Source organism: Budorcas taxicolor, chromosome 10 (genome assembly GCF_023091745.1).
Source record: "Budorcas taxicolor isolate Tak-1 chromosome 10, Takin1.1, whole genome shotgun sequence".
Taxonomy (NCBI): domain Eukaryota; kingdom Metazoa; phylum Chordata; class Mammalia; order Artiodactyla; family Bovidae; genus Budorcas; species Budorcas taxicolor.
The window spans coordinates 54,072,307-54,090,743 of NC_068919.1; the positions used below are offsets into that span (position 1 = coordinate 54,072,307).

At 36.8% G+C, this 18,437-nt stretch overlaps 1 protein-coding gene across 1 annotated transcript in view; it reads right to left on the reverse strand.

The window, feature by feature from the left end:
* The window catches only part of UNC13C (unc-13 homolog C), a 655,255-nt gene that overhangs the window by 90,856 nt on the left and 545,962 nt on the right, over positions 1-18,437 (reverse strand). Inside the window, exon 24 of the mRNA XM_052646337.1 lies at positions 7,635-7,723. Within this exon, the coding sequence (XP_052502297.1) occupies positions 7,635-7,723 (89 nt within the window). The remainder of the gene's footprint in view (positions 1-7,634; positions 7,724-18,437) is intronic.

Below are 18,437 nucleotides of genomic sequence, written 5' to 3' on the forward strand. Positions count from 1 at the left end.
TTCTTGGGCTCCAAAATATCAATGGATGGTGATTGCAGCCATGAAATTAAAAGACACTTGCTCCTTGGAAGAAAACCTATGAAAAACCTGGACAGTGCATTCAAAAGCAGAGACATCACTTTGCCAACAAAGGTCTGTATAGTCAAAACTATGGTTTTTCCAGTAATCATTTATAGATATAAGAATTAGACCATAAAAAAGGCTGAGAGCTAAAAAATTGATGATTTGAGCTGTGGTTTTGGAGAAGACTCTTGAGAGTCCCTTGGACTGCAAGGAGATCCAACTAGTCCATCCTAAAGGAAATCAGTCCTGAATATTCACTGGAAGGACTGATGCTGAAGCTGAAACTCCAATACTCTGGCCACCTGATGCAAAGAACTGACTCACTGGGAAAGATACTGATGCTGGGAAAGACTGAAAGCAGGAGGAAAAGGGGGTGACAGAGGATGAGATGACTGGTTGGCATCACTGATTCATTGGCAATGAGTTTGAGCAAACTCCTGGAGATAGTGAAGGACAGGCAAGCCTGGGTGCTGCAGTCCAGGGGGTGGCAAAGAGTTGGACATGACTGAGTGACTGAACAACAACAGCAGCAAATAAATGCAATTAAACATTAAGTTACTTATTAAATACACTTTAACCCAACATAGGCAGGCCCTCAAGCAAGACTAAAAAAAGATTTAATTAAGTCTGTGAGGTGTAATCCTTAGTATTATAATTTTCACTCTTTATATCCTCCTACACCAACTTTGGTGGTTCCTAACTAAACAGCCTTGAGTAACAGGCAAATCTGGCCTTGGAATACGAAATTCAGGGCAAAGACTAATAGAGTTTTGCCAAGAAAATGCACTGGTCATAGCAAACACCCTCTTCCAACAACACAAGAGAAGACTCTACACATGGACATCACCAGATGGTCAACACCGAAATCAGATTGATTATATTCTTTGCAGCCAAAGATGGAGAAGCTCTATACAGTCAACAAAAACAAGACCAGGAGCTGACTGTGGCTCAGATCATGAACTCCTTATTACCAAATTCAGACTGAAATTGAAGAAAGTAGGGGAAACCACTAGACCATTCAGGTATGACATAAATCAAATCCCTTATGATTATACAGTGGAAGTGAGAAATAGATTTAAGGGCCTAGGTCTGATAGAGTGCCTGATGAACTATGGAATGAGGTTCGTGACATTGTACAGGAGACAGGGATCAAGACCATCCCCATGGAAAAGAAATGCAAAAAAGCAAAATGGCTGTCTGGGGAGGCCTTACAAATACCTGTGAAGAGAAGAGAAGCGAAAAGCAAAGGAGAAAAGGAAAGATATAAGCATCTGAATGCAGAGTTCCAAAGAATACCAAGAAGAGATAAGAAAGCCTTCCTCAGCGATCAATGCAAAGAAATAGATGAAAAGAACAGAATGGGAAAGACTAGAGATCTCTTCAAGAAAATTAGAGATACCAAGGGAACATTTCATGCAAAGCTGGGCTCGATAAAGGACAGAAATGGCATGGACCTAACAGAAGCAGAAGATATTAAGAAGAGGTAGCAAGAATACACAGAAGAACTATACAAAAAGATCTTCATGACCTAGATAATCACAATGGTGTGATCACTCATCTGGAGCCAGACATCCTGGAATGTGAAGTCAAGTGGGCCTTAGGAAGCATCACTATGAACAAAGCAAGTGGAGGTGATGGCATTCCAGTGGAGCTATTTCAAATCCTGGAAGATGAGGCTGTGAAAGTGCTGCACTCAATATGCCAGCAAATTTGGAAAACTCAGCAGTGGCCACAGGACTGGGAAAGGTCAGTTTTCATTCCAATGCCAAAGAAAGCTCAAACTACTGCACAATTGCACTCATCTCACACGCTAGTAAAGTAATGCTCAAAATTCTCCAAGCCAGGCTTCAGCAATACGTGAACCATGAACTTCCACATGTTCAAGCTGGTTTTAGAAAAGGCAGAGGAACCAGAGATCAAATTGCCAACATCCGCTGGATCATGGAAAAAGCAAGAGAGTTCCAGAAAAACATCTATTTCTGCTTTATTGACTATGCCAAAGCCTTTGACTGTGTGGATCACAAGAAACTGTGGGAAATTCTGAAAGAGATGGGAATACCAGACCACCTGATCTGCCTCTTGAAAAACCTATATGCAGGTCAGGAAGCAACAGTTAGAACAGGACATGGAACAACAGATTGGTTCCAAATAGGAAAAGGAGTATGTCAAAGCTGTATATTGTCACCCTACTTATTTAACTTATATGCAGAGTACATCATGATAAACGCTGGGCTGGAAGAAGCACAAGCTGGAATCAAGGTTGCCGGGAGAAATATCAACAACCTCAGATATGCAGATGACCCCACCCTGTGGCAGAAAGTGAAGAGGAACTAAAAAGCCTCTTGATGAAAGTGAAAGTGGAGAGTGAAAAAGTTGGCTTAAAGCTCAACATTCAGAAAACGAAGATCACGGCATCTGGTCCCATCACTTCATGGGAAATAGATGGGGAAACAGTGGAAACAGTGTCAGACTTCATTTTTTGAGGTTCCAAAATCACTGCAGGTGGTGACTGCAGCCATGAAATTAAAAGACGCTTACTCTTTGGAAGAAAAGTTATGACCAACCTAGATAGCATATTCAAAAGCAGGGACATTACTTTGCCAACTAAGGTCCATCTAGTCAAGGCTATGGTTTTTCCAGTGGTCATGTATGGATGTGAGAGTTGGACTGTGAAGAAAGCTGAGCGCTGAAGAATTGATGCTTTTGAACTGTGGTGTTGCAGAAGATTCTTGTGAGTCCCTTGGACTGCAAGGAGATCCAACCATTCCATTCTGAAGGAGATCAGCCCTGGGATTTCTTTGGAAGGAATGATGCTAAAGCTGAAACTCCAGTACTTTGGCCACCTCATGCAAAGAGTTGACTCATTGGAAAAGACTCTGATGCTGGGAGGGATTGTGGGCAGGAGGAGAAGGGGACGACAAAGGATGAGATGGCTGGATGGCATCACTGACTTGATGGACGCGAGTCTGAGTGAACTCCGGGAGTTGGTGATAGACAGGGAAGCCTGGCATGCTGCGATTCATGGGGTTGCAAAGATTTGGACACGACTGAGTGACTGAACTGAAGTAAACAGCAGAAAATACTAAGAGATTTAAATAGCGGAGACTCTGAGCATATCCAGTCATCCTCTGTATTGTCTGTTACTCTCAACTTCAACAATAAGTGTGATTATAATACACACACAAGCAGGCAAGAAAAAAGCCAGTTAGGATAATGAGGGTAAATTAATCACATCTTGGGAATGGTGAGAAGGAGTTACCAGGTAATAATAATAAGAAACCTGTACTGTATGCAGGTCAAGAAGCAACAGTTAGAAGCAGAAATGGAACAATGGACTGGTTCAAAACTGGGAAAGGAGTATATCAAGACTGTGTATTTTCATCCTATTTATTTAACTTAGATGCAGATACATCTGCATCTACATCTGCATCTGGGTAGATGAATCACAAGCTGGAATCAAGATTGTCAAGAGAAATCAACAACTTCAGATATGAAGACGATACCACTCTAATGGCAGAAAGTAAAGAGCAACTAAAAAGCCTCTTGATAAGGGTGAAAGAGAAGAGTGCAAAAGCTGGCTTAAAAATCTTCATTCAAGAAATGAATATCATGGCATCTGGTCCCATCACTTCATGGCAAACAGATGGGGAAAAAGTGGAAACAGTGATAGATTTTCTTTTCTTAGCTCCAAAATCACTGTGGACAGTGACTGCAGCCATGAAATTAAAATACACTTACTCCTTGGGAGAAAAGCTATGAAAGACCTAGAAAGCATATTAAAAAGCAGAGACAATTATTTGCCAACAAAAGTCCACATGGTCAAAGCTATGGTTTTCCAGTAATTGTGCATGATGAGAAAGTAGGCTGAACACCAAAGAATTAATGCTTTCAGACGGCGGTGCTGGAGAAGACTCTTGAGAGTCCCTTGGACTTTACGGAGATCCAAGCAGTAGATCCTAAAGGAAATCAACCCTGAATATTCATTGGAAGGACTGATGCTGAAGCTTCAATACTTTGGCCACCTGATGCAAAGAACCAACTCATTGGAAAAGACCCTGATTCTGGGAAAGATTGAAGGGAATAGACAAAGGGGTGGCAGAGGATAAGATGGTTAGATTGCATCACTGACTCAATGGACATGAACCTGGGCAAACTCTGGGAGATAGTGGAGGACAGAGGAGCCTGGTGTGTTGTAGTCCATGAGGATGCAAAGAGTTGAACATGACTTAGTGACTGAACAGCAACAAGAAGTAGCAGTAGGTATTTGGAGCAATATATAGGAAAGGTAAATCATGTTGGAAAACATTTGACCTGGTTGATTTACCACTAGGTCATCAGTGATCCAGCTGACTGTAGTATTAAGCACCTTTGAAATAGCTACTTTCTTAGAACTGATTCTTAAATCAGTGAATTGAGGTGGAGGCTTGACTGAGCAGAAGGTATGATACTCATGATCCCAAAATGTACAAACAGGCTCCTACAACAGACCCATATGGTAAACACCCACCAGAAGACAGCTCTGTGTGTAGGATCAGACATATGGAGGAAGGATTACCAGAGAATAAGAGAGAATGCTCTTCTACCCTACCATTAATCCAGGCTGAATCAACACTAGCATCTGACCTGAAAATCTTCTGTGTGTATCAGCTTTTGTAAAGTCACCTAAAGAGTCTTTTTTTCTATCCATATTCTGCTTGAAAAGTTTTTATTAATCAGTAGGGCTTCGGGTGGCTCAGCAGTAAAGAATCCACCTGTGATGCAGAAGACACTGGTTTGAACCCTGGGTTGAGAAGGTCTCCTGGAGAAGAGCATGGCAACCCACTCCAATATTCTTGCCTGGAGAACCCCATGAACAGAAGAGCCTGGCAGGCTATAGTCCAAAGAGTTGGACATGACTCAAGCAACTGAACACACATACACACACACACAATACACACACACACACAGTACCAGATAATAATGACAGACTCTATGAGCACTTGAGAAGCCACAGAACACACACAGAATTCCTATGAAATGTTCCTGATTTTTAAAATTTATTTAATCCAGCTAGCCACTGGTACCCAAGTTTGAAAGAAGTGTAATAAACCAAAGAACTAAACTGCAAGATATGTGCATAAGCAGAAACCTGAGTGGCAAAGGTTTAGAAAACATTAAGAACATCATTAAGATATCACTGAAGTTTTATCTCACTTAGTCTCAGTTCCCAGGTGGGTTTCCTATGTGTGTATTATAGCCCAGAGACCCAGGCTTCAGATGTTTAGTTTGGCTTTGCCCTGGCTTTCCTGAAAAAAATCATCCTGCCAGCTACATAGAGTAAAATAATTTAATTGTGGGTTTTAATAACAGCAGATGAAATAGACTTGGGGCAATTAATTATGCACTTAATTTTAAAACTCACAACCACTAATTTACACTAAAAGAAAGGTGGATTCCGACTGAAATTATCCAGTTTGACTCTACTGCATGATCAGACTGATCCTTATGGACTTCTCACGTACTCTGAGTGTGAAATACAGACTTGGTTGGTAGTGTGGAAAATAAATCCATGGCAACAGAATATGATAATTATTCTTTTTATAAGGGAAGTCTAAACGCTCAGTCCATCAAGACTGCATCTGGCTCAGCATCTAAATTGTGAAGGGGCTCTCCATGAAGATGATGAACACACCTCTGATACCAAAGAGGAGTCCAAGCATAGGACTTGACTTTGCTTCATTCCTACATTTGAGAAAAAGTATGATACTTTGTGTCTTTTTCTTGTTAGTCTTTCTGATTTAAGAGTGGCAAAACTAATCAGTAGATGTCTGTTAAGCATGTGTCTTTCCAAAATACACAAATAAGTCATGACTAGATTCCAAAGAGATAGCTAGCCCTCTCCTTAAGAATAAATTTCAATCTTATTTGAGAACTGAAGTCATAGGTTAAAATAATAAGTCAATATTTATTGAACTAATACTTAAAGTGAATTCTGTATGAAATTAATGAACTTCTTCAAAGATGTGTTTGATTTACCATTATATCCAAGAAAACAAACAAACCAGCCAAAGAATAAACCTACTTAAGAAGGCAAAAGACCTATACTTCAAAAACTACAAGATACTGATGAAATAAAATTGAGCATCACACAAATAGATGGAAAGATATACTATATTCTTAGATTGGAAGAATCAGTATTGTTCAAATGACTATACTACCTAAGGCAATCTAAAGATTCAATGCAATTCCTATCAAATTAACAATGACATTTTTCACACTACTGAAACGAAGAAAAATTAAAATTTGTATGGGAACACAAAAGACCTCAAATAGCCAAAGTATCTTGAGAAAGAAGAACAGAGCTGGAGGACCCATGCTCCCTGACTTTTGACTATGCTACGGACTATATTAAAATACTATAGTAATCAAAACAGTATGGTACTGGCATGAAAACAGACACAGAGGTCAATGGAATAGGACAGAAAGCCCAGTGATAAACTCATGCACTTATGGTCAATTAATCTATGACAAATGAGGCAAGAATATACAATCGAGAAAAGACAGTCTCTTCAATAGATCATGCTGGGAAAACTGGACAGCTACATGCAAAAGAATAAAATTAGAACATTCTCTAACACCGTATACAAAAATAAACTCAAAATGGGTTAAAGATCCCAAAACAGGGTACTATACATAAATCTCCTAGAGGAAAGGAAAGGCGGAACACTATCACAATGGTATTTTTTGGATCTGTCTCCTGAAGTAAAGGAAATAAAAGCAAAAATAAACAAATGAGACCTATTAAACTTAAAAGCTTCTGCCCAGCTAAAGAAACCATCAACAAAATGAAATCACAACTTACTGATTGGGAGAAAATATTGCAAATGATATTATTGATAAGTGATTAATTTCCTATTTTAACATTTGCTGATGAGATGATGGCTTTTTCCTATAAGACCAAAATGAAGTTTATCTAGAATGAACTTCTCATTCTTTAAAACCACACCGTTAATAAGCAAAGTTAATTAATGGGGGAAAAAAAAGACATAACATAGATGTGTTAGTAGTTTCCCATGAGCTAATTGCATTAAAATTTCTAAAGCCTAAAACATAGCAGTCTGTCTTAATTCAATTATGGGGTTAAGAGTTCAGTTCTTTGGAACCACACTGATATGTATGGCATGAATACAACTCATCCCTGTCATGCATGTAAAGATTTTCTCCCTGCCTTTCTTCCTTCCTCTATTCCTTCAACAGCCAATTGCTAAGCTCTAAAAACTGGAACTTCAAAGAGCAATGAAATGTCATTTCTGCCCTTAAGAAACATGCAGTAATGAGAGGAAAACAGGCAAGTGAACCAGAACTTAGAGTGTAGTGTTGTCAGTGCTCCTCAACTGCAGGATACTCAGAGTTCTGGGGGGCAAACAGCAAGACATCACTATAAAATTGAAGGGGGTCATGGAAGATTTTCCAGAGGTGGTGATGCTTAAATTGAGTCTTCAAGTTAAATGGATTTAGACAGTCAGAGGAGAGAGACAGCACTGAAGACATGATTATAATACACTTGGATAATAATTACTTAGGCCACTTACCTTTCACCATAAGTGACACTGAGCTCATCCAGGACCCCACTGAGTTTAACCTGAAGTTCTTTTAGAACAGTACTAGCTTCAGGGTCTAACTGCAAAGAGATCATAAGCAATATTACTTTGGAGTTCTGAGAAAGCATAGCTTTTATTTCTTAGAAGCATGAAGCATTTTGCTTATTATAAGGTAAACTTCAAACAATATGGCAGACATATCCTTTTTTCTTTCCTTCTTTAATCTTTGAAATCAAATGCAAAATTTAGAAAATTCTAATAAAATTAAAAGTTTTTACTATGAAAAAATTGATTAAAATGCATAGCATGCATACAAAAAAGAGCTATAGAGCAAAGCCTTTGTTGGTTATAGCAGTGGGATGCAAGGCATGACAAAATATATTACAGAACATGATAATTTCATGACTTAGAAAACTGGTTATATGTTAGTTGAACATATGTGTTGCTTGAAAACATTTTCATCTGTAATATCCCTGTAACTAAATAGAACCATTGAAAAATTTTTAAATTGCTGAAAATTAATTTTTGCACACTATGGTTTGCCTTAGTTGAAGGAGTTTTCAAGTATAGAATTAAAAGTAATAGATAAACAATTATCCTATTGCTCCAGTGTGCTTCTCTAGAAGTGATAGGCCTAACTTTTCTTCCTAGATGCCAATTTTTAACTCAGAGTTCAAGTTTCCCATTTTATTTTATATATATATTTTAAAGTTTTTCTTTTGTGTGGGGGGAGGGTAAAAATAATTAAATCAAGTTGACATATTATGCTTATTCTTACAATGTAAAAGCCAAATTCTTTTTATCTTTCAGTTCTAAAATAATAATAATCAATATTAGAAAATACTTACACTATAAGTAAACACAAACAAGTAAAACACCAAACTGTTAATGTGGCAGAATTTTTTATAATTAAAGTGATGGATGAACACAAACTTTACCAGCATTTTAGAAAATTTTATCCTTTGTTAATTATATTTTTGCAAGCTAGCTGTCAAAATAGAATGACATATAACAGATGTATTGTATCTAGCAGATAGAAATTCATGTAAAGGGAAACCTAGAATATTCTCTGAAATTTAAACCAATCTTCATTTGAGTCTTCAGAAATTCAGTTTCCTATCATTAGTACCTATGGTCCTTGCTCAAGTTGGTCTATTATTGAAGAGAGGGGCTTAGGATAAAGACAACCTTGGGGAGTAGAGCAAATGAAAGAAGGACGTACTATAAATAAGAGAACCTAAGAACACCAAATACATGTATGACACAAATCAATTTAAACCACTGGAAACTAACCCATCATCAAAAATTGTCCCTAATAGAATACACTGATCATAAATCCTACAATCCTCCAAGAAACTTTTCTAAAACTAAGAAACTATTAGGAAAAAGTATTATCTATACACCTCAGCAGCTGCATTGCTCTATGTTATACTGACATGACTAAAAACAGAATAGAAACCAAAAATCCCATCTAACATCTGACACTTTACTGGTTATATCAAACCAATCCTTAATGTCAATTTTCACTCAAATCTAGGTGATTTTAGCATTAGTTAGTTTCTGCCCCTTTATCAGAGTCAATGCTGTTCTTCTGGCCTATATCATTTTCTGCTGCCATCATTAAAGATTATTCACACGTGCATGAGCAAGCTTAACACTTACAGATTTCTCTATAAGTTGGAAACTTATTGTAAGTAACCCTAAGCCTCATACTTTGAGAGTTCCACTCAGCTATAACCAGTAGCAAGGCAGTAATTCATAAAAAAATAGATATTGCCTATTTTTATCTCTGATATTTGATATGCATTTAAACACAATTAGTGTAATAAACCATATCTCCCAACCCTTAACCAAGAAAACATATGTGGATTGTTCACCCCAATCCTAGGAACCATGAAAGCTGATTATTTTTTTGAATCACATGTTTTTGCTATTATCCTAAGATCAGTTTTAGCCCAACTTCACTTGGATAAAAATGTTCACGAACAGAAAATGAGAGAAGACCTCCCAAAGAATTTTCTCCAGGTCCACCACTCCTTGGTAAATCTTGCTGAGGGGATAGGTGGTTGTTCTGCCCTCCTCCACAGAACTGCCACCTTCAATAGTATGGTTTTCTTCAGGAAATTGGGCTGCTTCTTATTTAAAGCATATATTTTGTTCTCATATTAGTTTGATATACACATTGAGTTACCTTATCCACCTGTTAATATAATGACTTTAAAGTCATACAAAAATGGTTAAATAGCTCGGTTGGGTGAAATTATCCTATTTTCCTATGAATCATTTTAGTCTATCTTAGGTATTTTGGGAATGGAAATTTCCTATCAAATAATTGGTTATTACTTGAAAATCTGAAACTGTCAAACTATAGCAATTTAAACATTGGCTGACAGTTTTTATTTCTTGAGAGAAGCATGAGTTTTTAAGTGGGTGAAGCCAGAATGCCTCTGTCATATAAACAGGAAAAAAAAAAAAAAAAAGAAAAGGTTTGATTTTAGTTAAGTATTTTGATATTTATTTAAAGCACACCAATAAACCACTAACTACAAACAGTAATTATGAGGTCAATATGTAAATTGAAGATCTTTTGTAATAATAGTGGGCATAAATATCATACTCATCTAATTATAAAACAATCTTTTTGGCCAGCAAATTTACCAGTTCTTGAGTTTTTCAGCGTTTGTTTGAGTCCAAATTGAGAAAACTTTCCCTACAAACTCTCTAAATTTTATAAGAAATAATAATTTCTTATATTTATTAATTGATTATATATTGATTATTTATTGCCTAAATTCCCAATAGCACATTTTACAAATTACTGGCCACTTTGGAAAGATAAAAAGCTACCTAATTTTTTTAAAAAAAATGTTTAAAACTTAACCTAGTTCCTTAAGAAATGTGACATCAAAAATAATTTGCACATTTATATATTGTCATTTATAATTATTAAAATCAAAAAGAGAAACCAAAAAAATAAAACATTTCAAGCATTCAAAAGCCACAATTAAAAAATTCTTAAATTAGAAACTGTATTAGCAGGTGTATGTGAACACCTTGGCTGGCAACAAAATAAAATAAAATATTAAGTGACTCCAAGTAAAGAGGAACATACTCCATGAAAATTTAAGAATACTGGGTCAAAATCTGAATTTATAGTACAGCTTTCACAACAGATTTTATCCACTTTAAAAAGCTGGGGAACTCCAAAATTTAGGCTAGATAAAGGGCAGTTTTAAAGGTCTGATTGAACCTTAGTCATGTTTATATTGTATTTGAGTTTTCATACCACCAAGATAATTTATAGCATTGAGCTGTGGTGATATTAATGAATTCTCTGGAAGAGATAGCTAGTAGGCAAGGTATCTTTCAAGTTCTTTGTCCTCAAGGCTCACTTCCACTTTTCTTTAAAAGACAATTTACTTATCACCTTCTTTTGCAAATCTGACCCCATGTGTCACTAACCCCGGGCAGTTAGTGACTGTCGTTTGTGCACTAATTGTGTTCTGCATTTTCACTGTCTATAGGACAGTCTCCTTAACTGTTCTATAAATCTCTCTCTTCCACTGAACTCTACCTGACTTAACTTTCTCTCCTGGGTATCTGTCCCTGGAAGCCTAAGAATTTACTGGCCTTTATTTTTACAGCATCAAAGAGTCTGGTCATTAGTCTTGTGGGTGTCACATCCTCTTCAAGATTTTTTTTGCAGAAAATCCTTCAGTACATGCAAACTTCACTACTACCTGGGGAGCAAGAAGCATGAAAAAATGCCTTCAAAGGTAATTGTGATATGCAGAGTGCTCCTTCTTAGATTGATGCTTTGCACTGACTTATTAACAGAATAGTTTTGCATTTGAAATCTTTCATTCCTTAGCAACCACATGTTCTAGAGCTACCAAGGTTAGTCCTAAACTCAAGTGTTTGAGTCATTGCCAGACCATACCAGATTATATCCTGTTATTTTCTTGGTTCCAAAAATATGGTTACCATATCCCCACTAGATTTTCTTTCCCCAGCATAAATTCTTTCCCTCAGGGACCTAACAGTGTGTTAGGTATGTTATTTCAACCTCTTGTATAATTGCTAAACCAACCATTAAGTTCTTACTAATATCAATAACCTCAGATATTCAGATGACACCACCCTTATGGCAGAAAGTGAAGAGGAACTAAACAGCCTCTTGATGAAAGTGAAAGAGGAGAGTGAAAATGTTGGCTTAAAGCTCAACATTCAGAAAACTAAGTCATGGCATCTGGTCCCATCACTTCATGGCAAATAGATGGGGAAACAGTGGAAACAGTGTCAGACTTTATTTCGGGGGGCTCCAAAATCACTGCAGATGGTGATTGCAACCATGGAATTAAAGGACGCTTACTCCTTGGAGAAGGAAATGTCAACCCACTCCAGTATTCTTGCCTGGAGAATCCCATGGACGGAGGAGCCTGGAGGGCTACAGTCCACGGGGTCACAAAGAGTCGGACACGACTGAGTGACTTCACTTTCACTTCCACTTCACTTTACTCCTTGGAAGGAAAGTTATGACCAATCTGGATAGCATATTGAAAAGCAGATACATTACTTTGCCAACAAAGGTCCGTCTAGTCAAGGCTATGGTTTTTCCTGTAGTCATGTATGGATGTGAGAGTTGGACTCTGAAGAAAGTTGAGTGCTGAAGAATTGACACTTTTGAACTGTGGTGTTGCAGAAGACTCTTGAGAGTCCCTTGGACTGCAAGGAGATCCAACCAGTCCATCCTAAAGGAGATCAATCCTGGGTGTTCACTGGAAGGACTGATGCTGATGCCGAAACTCCAATACTTGGGCCAGCTCATGTGAAGAGTTGACTCATTGGAAAAGACCCTGATGCTGGGAGGGATTGGGGACAGGAGCAGGGGATGACAGAGGATGAGATGGCTGGATGGTATCACTGACTCGATGGACATGAGTTTGGCTTAACTCCGGGAGTTGGTGATGGCCTCCAGGGAGGCCGGGCATGCTGTGATTCATGGGGTTGCAAAGAGTCGGACACGACTGAGCAACTGAACTGATACAGATACTGAAAGATACAACTAGTGGGTTTGAAAGGGTCTTTAGTGGAAATTTTATTCCTTTTCCACAGTGTTTATTACTATGTCATTTCCTTTCTCTTTTCTACAAGCTGCTAAACTGCTCTTTCTCATGTTCAGCTCATCAGCATTAGGGTTCTATTATTTGCTCATTGAAAGAAATGTAGATTAGGAAAGTCCCCTGGCCCTTATCTTTATAGTGTTCAAAATCTGGTCATTAGTCTTGTGGGTGTCACACCCTTGTCAAGATTTTGTTTTGCAGAAAATCCTTCAGTAAGTGTGAACTTCATCACTATTTCTATATAAAAAAAGGAAATGTAGAATGTTATTCAACTTGCATTTTTCGCATTTTGTTTCCATCAAATATCCTGGTCTATCTTCAGTTCTTCCATTATTATTTTTATTACTCCAATATATAAATCATACTTAAATAGCATTTATACTAACATAAAATGTAAACAAATATTAGAAGAAAAGCCCAACTTATTTGTAACTACTTTTTCATTGACATCTAGCTAGTATCTTTTTCTTTTTTTGACCTTCAAACTGTACAACATAAGTGTAAAATTAATTCTCTTTTTATCTCTTAAATATTTATTAATCCTTTATAGTATGGTTTTGGCTCTGGATACTCCACTGAAATATTCACATATCACCAATGATCTCTTAATTGCTAAGACCAGTGACTTTATTTATCCTATTCAGACTATATTCACACTGTTGTTTACTCTCTCTTTCAACCTCTTTATTTCCTTGCTTATCCAGAGACTACCTTCTAGATTTCCTATTTTTCTGCCTATTTGTCTATCTCTTTGGTTGACTTCTCTTCTTCTGTATATTCATTATATATTAATGTCTTCAATTTTTCCTTCCTAGTCCTCTTTTTTTCACTCTGTATTCCCTTCTTAAGCCATCACATTTATGCCTATGATTTCAACACCCATCTCTATGCTAATGATCTCCAAACCATCACCAATAGCTGTAACAGGATGCCTGAGCATATTCTCTCCTATTAACCTTTTCCACTTTGGTGACCTCAAGCTCAACCTATCAAAAAGAGAACTTGTTACCTGCCCAACCTTAGTTTCTTTCTCTTCTTATTGCCTCTGATTTGAATGATAGCATGCAATCGTTTAAGGCAGAATTTTGAGAGCCATCTTTGACTCTTCTCTGCTTTCTTCCTTCCATATTTACTTGAATATCAAATACGACTGATAATGTTTATGAAATGTTTTCTCCACCTGTCCTATCCTCTTCATTTTCTGATGCAGAAATGTTCTCATCCAAGCTATGTTGCAATCATCTCCAGGTTGTGTTTTCTGTTTTCTCACTTCTATTCCATCCTCCTAACTGTTCCTAGAGTTGTTTTAATAAAGCCAGAATCTGATCATGGCACCTGCTGACCCCTCTACTGACCTTCAACCAGGCAAGTGCTTCAAGGAATTTCTTACAGCCTTACCTGGACTCTTGCTATTTCTTTTATTTTGAAAATATCACTTTTCTCCAGTCCTTCTACTTGACCAGAATTTATCCATCCTAAAGTACCTAGGTCAACTGAAAATAGATGATTGAGAAATCAGGGAAAATTCCCTAGTGAATTCAGCAGGAAATTACTCTCCTTGAAATGCTCTAAATCACTTTCTAGAGCTATAGCATTCGGCATGGATACTACGGTATGTTGTAAGAAATAAAGAACACATGGTTCTCTCCATTGCAAAAAAAAAAAAAAAAATTATGCCCTAGATCTACCAATGCAACTCTGTCTTTACTTTCTTTTTTTATTCCTCATTTGAGAGAACCTCCCCAAGAACTTATAAGATTGTTTTCAGAAATAGAGTAGGACATTTTTGTGCCATTCAGATGTGAATGAACTGTTATACTAGAGGTATCAATTATATAAATTCATGCTCCTAACTTCTTGCTTTCAAAAAGTGGCAGAACATCAGTAGCTGTCTCACATCCTAATTAAGGAGAATATGCAGTAAAACCAACTGTCACTGTTTCAAACCAACTAAATATCTTTGAGATACGTTAAGTTAGGTTCTTCAGACTAAACAACTGAAGGGAAAAAATGCTTCATCTTGTATAGTTCATTCAATATAGTTTTGAGCTAGTAACTATATGGCAAATTGTTGTTTTTTTCTATTTCTATTTCTCTGAACTTTAAAAAATACCTTCAAGCCTTATATGAGAGACATGACATTCTTTTCTATAAAACTTTTTTTTCCTTCACCTATGATATATACAATAACCTTATACTCTATGGATTGCTAACAAGGTTTTTTCCCTTACAATTACAGATTGTTAGACTAGAATGAACTTTCAGTTCATTTCCTTATAGTCCAGTTACTTCCTTCTTACGGATGGGGATAATCAAGGTCTAGATGACGTGTCATTCACTTGACACATTTGGAGGCCACAGGAGGATGAAAAAGCGATCTAAGAAGCTATGTTCTTTTAAGAAATTCTCTGACTGTGGTCATTAAAAAGACAAAGAAGCATGATAACTTGACTGGGAAGGAATATGGGGCTTATTAGCTCTACCTACTGGCTGACTATGAATCAGGACAGAGTAGGGATGTCAGGAATAGAAGAAATGAGACACAAACTTAATGTTCAGATATTTTTATGTAAAAACTGTTTGCCTGTCTCACTCCGTCTTTGCCTTTCAGTTGTTCACATTATTGAATCTCGCCACTGTTCAGCAGAGTGAATAGAGTCTGTTCAATCCACTGAACTGACGACCTGTCAGAGTCAGCAGAATGCCACTCTGCCAAGTAGAAGAGGGACAATTGGCTGGATTAGAGAAGTAAGGTTTTACTAAGTTTCTGCATTGATTTATGGCTCGTTAACGCAGTCATGAACAGTTGCAAGGGATCCACAATAAGACAATAAAACAGGCCTATTATAGAAAATGGCAGTTGGAGTAAAACTCTGTTTCTCTCCCTTCTGGCTATGGATGGCTCTAATTCTCTCCCCTGAAGTTTTCTTAAAGTTCAGAGGAAGTTCAGTTAAAAGATGCTCAGTAGCATGGCGGTGACCCTGTGCTATCTGGGGAATGAGTTGGGAAATGAGGTTAACAAGAAGAACCTGCTTGGGTCTGGATTTTATTTTGACATGGATCCTCCACCCAGAAGCCTCTCAGCCTCCAAGAGAGCACCTTTCCTTAATATTGCCAGTTAAGCAGTTCGCTGAAATTTATGTAGTAGTAGTGCTAGAATCAATCATATTTATTAAATCGCCTCAATGTGATTTGCCCTTTTGGCACTCATTATTCTCTTAGTTTTCTATTAATTCCAATTTATTAACTCTAATTGCAGAGTGGTTAGGAGGAGAAAGAAACCAGGTATCTTCAGGCTGCCAAAATAAAGGGCCAGCACTTAAAATTCAAGTTTTCCATTCTTGAAGCTAGAAGTATCTGCTTTCTTTTACTGAATTCAGCCAAATACATCTCACCTTTGAGTTTTATTTACACAATAATAAGCTAGTTTGAGCTGATTCTTTGAACTACTGTGGGATAAGATGTAACAATTACAACTCTCCCTTGAAACACCTATTTGCAAGTTTAGAAATGGGGATTCCCCTAATAAACCTTATCTTTTTAGTTGTTCTGACTTCCCTAATAAACTCAAAGTTTTCTGAGGGTGGGGGTCTACATTTTATTAATTATTGTACCTCTGTAGTCTAGTAAAACTATACAGCTCATAACAGGTGTTCAGCAAATCAATAATTTGATGAATGAATTAATGAAGGAGTACATTTTTCTTCACGTTCAGCAAGCTCTTATCTCTATTTTTCTTGAAGCAGTCAGCCCCAAGGGTAAGTGGTTCAGGCAGAACAGGAGACATCTGTCTTCTAAGAATCCCTTTCACTGAGCCCAACAGGGAGCTCTGCTCTGACTGTTGTTTTACAGGGATTCACTCCTTCTTAAGATCCTTGACAGCAAGAGCAGTTATTTAAATATCTTTATTTCCTATCTCAACTCTTGTCATCCTACAGAAAATAGACACCAGTAGACACTTTAATTACATGGGAAGAACTTGGCAAATTTGCTTTAGGAAATAGTTTGGAACTAACAGGAAGACATAATATGACTAGTTAAAAGTGACTACTTTATTATCTAATGACACCTAGTACCTACTTCGATAATTTTATTTTCTAATTTATTTTGTACTTCTGGGAAACAGAAATCACGGATGGCTTCTCATTTAATGTATTAACTAGAGAGTTATATCTGTTAACACTGAGAAAAGTTGAGATAAGATCAGAAAGCTGAACATAAAGTTTTTAGCCTTTTTACAACTATAACACCTCCTTTAATAAAATTATATATAAAATGTAAGCATAGAAGTCCAGAGTTTTAAAAATGCTGGATATTTGTATAAGACTGCAAGTTAGTCACCTATATTTTGAGATTATTATATTCTTTAATCCAAATACTTCTCTGTCTATTGCATGCTGTCTCACGATCTGTTCAAATACACTGAGTCCAATGTGTTCTCAAAATTCAAAATATTTTAAGTAGGTGGGTTAGGAGACAGGCACAGATAAGGCATAAGGGTATTCTGAGCCATTACCTAAGTATCTGGTAGCTTTCCTAAAAGCAAAGAGCATTATTTCTTAAAATGTGGTCTCCTAATCAGTACCATCAGCATCACATGGGAATCTGTTAGAAATACAGGTCATGGAGCCCAACTCCAGATCTACTGAGTTGAATAGTCTAGGATGGAATTCAGCAATGTGTGTTATAATTAGCCCTCTGGGCATTTCTCATACCTGTTAATGTTCAAAAATTACTGGCACGAAGTATTATTTCCCTTAAAGAAGTGGTCTTCAACTCCTGTAGCCCAGAAAGTATGAAATAATTTTGCTAATTGAAATAGAACAGAAGTCAATTTCTATCCTCCCTGATCAGAGGTTGCTTAGCTGAAGGCTGTGTCTGTATGGCTAGTAAGTTTTACAATGAATTTCAATCAGCTACATGTGTTCACTTTTAGACAGATTCAGTTTCTAATTGACACATCAAATCCATCATTAAAAAATGAAGAGAAGTATAGTGTGCATCTCTGCAACAAAAGATAATTAAGTTGCTCATTAAAATATGTACATTTTTAGTGGATTATGTCCCTGATTCCCAGCCCTGTTCAGGAAAGTTTAACAAGGTAAGATGAGTCAAGAGATTTAATCCTTCTGAGACATATCAATAACAATAACGTTGCTGTAACACCTACATGGTCTGCTTTGTGGTCAGCAGAATGAGAGAATTTAGCTAAGTAAATACCTGCCCTCCATTTCTCCTAAATGTATTAATAATTGGCCAACTTCTAGAATTTGAAGTATGGTTAATAGGATAGCAGGCCTATGAATAATTATAGATTCTACTATTCAAGATTATTTTATTATCACAATATTGTGAAGGAGTAATGAACCCTCTGCTTACACAGCATGGTCATAATTCTTCTAAACCAATTACCAAAATGCAAGTTAATAGCGAATATCTCATAACTTTCTGGAAGAAAATTAAATTTGGGATTATCTGATTTTCTTTTTCATGTACTTGTGCAAATTAGATTGCAGATCAAGCAACTACAACTAAGTCCCTTCCGCAGACTGTAGCAATATATTTTTATGAAAAATTGAATATAGGACTAAGTATTTATTTGCAGTTGATATATACTCATGACAAAATTAAGCTATTAAAATTATATATACAAAAAATATCTGTTTTATTT